Source organism: Henckelia pumila, chromosome 4 (assembly GCF_033568475.1).
Source record: "Henckelia pumila isolate YLH828 chromosome 4, ASM3356847v2, whole genome shotgun sequence".
Lineage (NCBI taxonomy): Eukaryota > Viridiplantae > Streptophyta > Magnoliopsida > Lamiales > Gesneriaceae > Henckelia > Henckelia pumila.
The window spans coordinates 124012239-124018269 of NC_133123.1; the positions used below are offsets into that span (position 1 = coordinate 124012239).

At 39.1% G+C, this 6031-nt stretch overlaps 1 protein-coding gene across 1 annotated transcript; it reads right to left on the minus strand.

Annotated features, from left to right (window-relative positions):
- Positions 1 to 2862: 2862 nt before the first annotated feature.
- Positions 2863 to 5556, minus strand: LOC140866352 (uncharacterized). Its single transcript, XM_073271330.1, has 3 exons — positions 5520 to 5556; positions 5419 to 5444; positions 2863 to 4057 (listed from the first exon to the last, which is right to left on the minus strand). The coding sequence occupies exon 3, from the start codon at positions 4055 to 4057 to the stop codon at positions 2984 to 2986; it is 1074 nt and encodes a 357-aa protein (XP_073127431.1). The 5' UTR covers positions 5419 to 5444; positions 5520 to 5556; the 3' UTR covers positions 2863 to 2983.
- Between the last annotated feature and the right edge of the window lie 475 nt (positions 5557 to 6031).

Below are 6031 nucleotides of genomic sequence, written 5' to 3' on the forward strand. Positions count from 1 at the left end.
TCAAATAATTAAATATGTTTATATCATTTATTCTTTCTATTTTATATATACTTTACATATAATTGCTTTTAAATAGTGATATATTTTCTTTTTTTTTTTTGTTGTTGAAAACTTGTGATTTACTCTTTTGGGATGTCCATGACTTGTATGTTGATGTTTGCCTTCCATTTCTTTTGCTTTCCTCTTCTTCTTTTTTTTGAAATTCTTTGGCAGGGCATTTGTTTTTTCCAATGATTCTACTATGATGGATAATGATTGGTTTTTTTCTTCAACATTGCTGTCTAATTATGTTAATTAAATTAAAATTGTAAAATATATTGAAATTATATAATGTTAAATTTTATGCATTGTTTTCTAATAACGTTCGAATGATTAACTTGTGATATATATTTGTATAAATTAATATATGGGAAATTTGCTCAAAAATCCCCAAATGCAAACATGTTTTGCTTTGGGGTCCCTAGTCATAAAATGTGGTACAAAACAATAAAAGATGTGGTACAAAACCATACAAGATGTGGTACAAATTAACAAAAAATGTGGTACAAAAAAATGGCTAGGGAGTGCAGAGCAAAACATGTTTGCATTGGGGATTTTTGAGCAATTTGCACTTAATATATTGACATATATTTGTATTGTTTAATTAATTTATAATGATAATATTTAGGAGATAAAAATTTGTATCTAATAAGTAATAATGATCAAAGAACTAAAAATAAATAGTTTTTGTATCAATATTTCAATTTATCAATTATGTGTATAACTTTCAGTGTGTTATTGTGAGACCCCGTTTCTAATTTTCTAATCTCGAATAATTAACTTCAATCGAACACAAAGAGCCGAGGAAACGAATCAATTTTTTTTTTAAACATGCCTCGCGCCCGCGCGAGCTATAGTGTCGCGCGCGCGCAGGCAAAAAGGTCAAGGGCCTGGCGGAAGGCTCGCGCCCGCGCGAGTGAAGAGCTCGCGCGTGGGCCAAAAATCCCAAGCCCTCGGGACTCCCTTGCGCGCGCGCGAGGTAAGGCCTCGCTCGCGCGCAGGCCAATCAAACAAAATTCCCAGGCTTTACTCAAGCCAACCAAAATAATTTCTAATCAAAATAAATGCCCAACGCACAAAGCAAGAGTTAAACTTGCTCAAAATAAAAGACCATACAACGAGTTCTAAGTTCTTCCAAGATACAACATGTCGAGTTCGATAATAGAGTTCAAACGACTCAACAAAACTAATACAGGTTCAACAAACACGACCCTACGACACGATGTCTCACTTCTATCATTCTCACCCCGAGCTAACCCAGACGACTCGGTCCTGCTCCTGATCCTCCTGTTGCCAAGTACACATACAAATAAAAATAACAGCCGGATAACCCGGTTAGAAATATAATTTCTAAGTAAAAGAGACAGACATACAATATCGGTTAAACATCTCATATTGAAATGTAATAATCAACAATAACTCAAAAGAGAGTGGATGTATGCATGACTTCAAACCTCGGGACTATCAAGTCAGATAATCGAAATATCAATCGGTACTCGGTTGAGATCCCGGGGTCAAGTCACTACAAACAACCCACCTACACACCCATTCGGGGTGGATGTCGCACGACTCAACCCCTAGACTTCAGAGCAACTATAAGAAGTATTCTAGTACTTGGAAATACTCAAAATCCAAGGCCACTTCAATATAGCTCCCTAAATCGTCTAATTTCAAAACGAATCAAATATTCGGCTCAATATGAATGCAAGTGTAAATAAAATAATCAATCAAGTTCACACAAGCAAATAACATGCAATATGTGATTTTTGGGGCTCGAGAATCAATCGAACTCGAGTATTCTACCCCATTCATTTCAATGTCGTCTTTTACCTTTCAAGTTCGTCGGAGATTCAATTCTGAAAATAACAACGAACCCAAATCAATAATCAATCGAATCACAACTAATCAATACAAGAAGTTCAATACTATACCGTCTTCAATTCTCGAATCGGTTCAAACTCCCAAGTTCGTTCCAAACCCGAATCGTCAACCCAAATCTGAAAATGTTGAACATACAGATTCGATATCAATCTACTAATTCAAACAAACCCAAAAATCAAATCGAAACAATACAATCTCCAATTCAAACTCGATTTCGACGACATAACGACTATAAACGGTCAAACCAAAAATCATCAACATCATCAAACAATTCTAAACAACTCAAACCAACTTCCAATCCAACAAAACACAACCAAATCCAACCAAAATTCCAAGACCCATTTTCGAAAATATGCTCCAAAAATCATATAAAATCCAAACTTTGATCTTTTTCCAAACCGACTTCTAATACACGGTCTATGCTAGCTCAAGAACAACATACTCGAAAATCATCAAATTTTGACAACCCGACAAAAATCAAAGTTCATGGATCGTAGCAAAACTTACGTCAAAACGACGCCCTCATTGCGGTGATCGTGAATCTCAACTCGAAATAAAAATCTGACGGTCGGATTGCGCGAATCAGACGAAAGAAGAGCTTGGAACCATTTCCATGGCTTCTCGGTCTGCACGAGCGGATGGGGGAGGGAGAAGGAGTGATGGTGAGAGGTAGGGGAGGGTAGATATTATGTAATCAAATAATATAATAATCCTCATTGACTTGTCAACCGGCTAATTTGCAATTCGGTCCCTGAAATTCCAAATTAAATCAATTTAATCCCGGCTCAATTAATCTGCACTAATTCCAAAATAAATAATAATCAACTCTGCTAATCACGAATTAATTAATTTCAATCAAAACATACGCAGGATAACCAAAAATCGAACAGTTACCTGCTATCACGTCATTCGGAGCTGCATTGGCTTGATCATCTGTCAAATCAAACACCCTCGCCTGCTGTCGATGAGGTTGGTTTTGATTCTTATTACCTCCCTGACGAGACTGCTGCTGGGGCTGAAAAGAATGTACTGCAGAAGTTGATCTCTCGGACTGAGCTGGCGGTCAAGAAGAACTTCCGTTCTGAGCTCTATCGGATACCCGCTGAGGACAGACTCTAGCAAAGTGACCCGGCTGCTGGCAGATATTGCAACTACCAAACACGCCTCGACACTGATCACTGGGGTGACGGCCTCCACACTTACTGCACGAAGCTCCAGAAAACCCTGAACTCTGCCCAGAACTGAACTGTCTAGAGCCACTGGAACTCGATGAACTGTTCCCAGACTTCTTAAATTGCTTCCCTTTCGGTCTATACTGATCTCGTCTGTTTCTAACACTGTTGCCTCCCTCAACCCTCTGAGACTGATTCGACTGCTGAGAAGGTTGGTACTGATACTGAGACTGCTGTTGTGACTGAAACTGAAAAGATCTCTGCTGCTGCTGCTGAGGAGCTAACTGATTTCCTCGTTGCATCAAAAATCCAGCTTCGGCTCCCTTTGCCTGATCCATATCATCTGCGAAGTTATTGGGTCTCCCAGTATTGACCAAAGTGAAAATCTCAGGATTCAAGCCATTGATGAAATGATCGTCTTTGGCTTCCTCGTTGTCTGCGATGTGAGGTGCGAACCTCAAGAGGCTATCAAACTTGCTCACATAGTCCTCGATAATCAAATTCCCTTGCTTCAAAATCGCAAATTCGGCACCCTTTTCCTTTCGGTACGACACAGGGAAAAATCGCTTATAGAATTCAGTCTTGAATAAACTCCAAGTGACAACGGTGCCTCGATTCTCATTTGCTCTCTTGGTTGTAGTCCACCAATTCTTAGCAACACCCTGTAGCTGATGAATGACTAGCCTGATTCTGCGGTCATCGGTATAGTTGAGAGAATCAAAAAGCTGATCAACGTCGTCTAGCCAACTTTCACAGTCAACGGAGTTCTCGGTACCCGTCAAGGTAGGCAGTCGGAACGATTGAAATCTCTTCAATAGAGTTTCCATAGGGGCCGCGGTTGCAAAAAACTGATCCACTCCAGTACTACCCTGATCATTCGAAGGAGTTACTACTGGCGGCGGATTCTCAGTAGAAGGAGGAGTCAAAGGTGGTGGATTCCTTCTCAAAGATCGTCGAGGTGCCATCTGATATCAAAGGGTTAGGACACAATATCTCAATCACAATCTCAATCTCATAACCTCGGTGTCCAAAACTCTGCTCTGAGTACTCATGAATCTCAAGGATATTCGGAAACAGATAATAGCACAAAGATAGATATATATCACGTAATTCATGCTTTACAAATTAAATCACAACTCATGTAATTCAATTAATTTCAAGAATCAATAAAGTATGCTCGCACGTATTTAAATAATCATTTAAATAAATCAATCACATGCGAGAATTCAATTCATGCGGACTCGATCTACCCCGCTCACTCTAGTTCAATTCCTAGAATCTTACCGCTCTGATACCACTTAATGTGAGACTCCGTTTCTAATTTTCTAATCTCGAATAATTAACTTCAATCGAACACAAAGAGCCGAGGAAACGAATCAATTTTTTTTAACATGCCTCGCGCCCGCGCAGGCAAAAAAGTCTGGGGCGCGGGCCAAAAATCTCAATCCCTCAGGACTCCCCTGCGCACGCGCGAGGTAAGGTCTCGCTCGCGCACAGGCCAATCGAACAGAATTCCCAGGCTTCACTCAAGCCAACCAAAATAATTTCTAATCGAAATAAATGCCCAACGCACAAAGCAAGAGTTAAACCTGCTCAAAATAAAAGACCATAAAACGAGTTCTAAGTTCTTCCAAGATACAACATGTCAAGTTTGATAATAGAGTTCAAACGACTCAACAAAACTAATACAGGTTCAACAAACACAACCCTACGACACGGTGTCTCACTTCTATCATTCTCACCCCGAGCTAACCCAGACGACTCGGTCCTGCTCCTGATCCTCTTGTTGCCAAGTACACATATAAACAAAAACAACAGCCGGATAACCCGGTTAGAAATATAATTATTAAGTAAAAGAGACAGACATACAATATCGGTTAAACATCTCATATCGAAATGTAATAATCATCAATATCTAAAAAGAGAGTGGATGTATGCATGACTTCAAACCTCGGGACTATCAAGTCAGATAATCGAAATATCAATCGGTACTCGGTTGGGATTCCGGGGTCAAGTCACTACAAACAACCCACCTACACACCCATTCGGGGTGGATGTCGCACGACTCAACCCCTAGACTTCAGAGCAACTATAAGAAGTATTCTAGCACTTGGAAAAACTCGAAATCCAAGGCCACTTCAATATAGCTCCCTAAATCGTTTAATTTCAAAACGAATCGAATATTCGGCTCAATATGAATGCAAGTGTAAATAAAATAATCAATCAAGTTCACACAAGCAAATAACATGCAGTATGTGATTTTTGGGGCTCGAGAATCAATCGAACTCGAGTATTCTACCCCATTCATTTCAATGTCCTCTTTTACCTTTCAAGTTCGTCGGAGATTCAATTCTGAAAATAATAACGAACCCAAATCAATAATCAATCGAATCACAACGAATCAATACAAGAAGTTCAATACTATACCGTCTTCAATTCTCGAATCGGTTCAAACTCCCAAGTTCATTCCAAACCCGAATCGTCAACCCAAATCTGAAAATGTTGAACATACGGATTCGATATCAATCTACTAATTCAAACAAACCCGGAAATCAAACCGAAACAATACAATCTCCAATTCAAACTCGATTTCGACGGCATAACAGCTATAAATAGTCAAACCAAAAATCATCAACATCATCAAACAATTCTAAACAACTCAAACCAACTTCCAATCCAACAAAACACAACCAAATCCAACCAAAATTCCAAGACCCATTTTCGAAAATATGCTCCAAAAATTATATAAAATCCAAACTTCGATCTTTTTCCAAACCGATTTCGAATACACGGTCTATGCTAGCTCAAGAACAACATACTCGAAAATCATCAAATTCTGACAACCCGACAAAAATCAAACTTCATGGATCGTAGCAAAACTTACGTCAAAACGACGCCCTCGTTGCGGTGATCGTGAATCTCAACTCGAAATGAAAATC

Coding starts and splice junctions, on each gene's coding strand:
- LOC140866352 (XM_073271330.1), bottom strand. CDS start 4,057: ATGGCACCTCGACGATCTTTGAGAAGGAATCCACCACCTTTGACTCCT.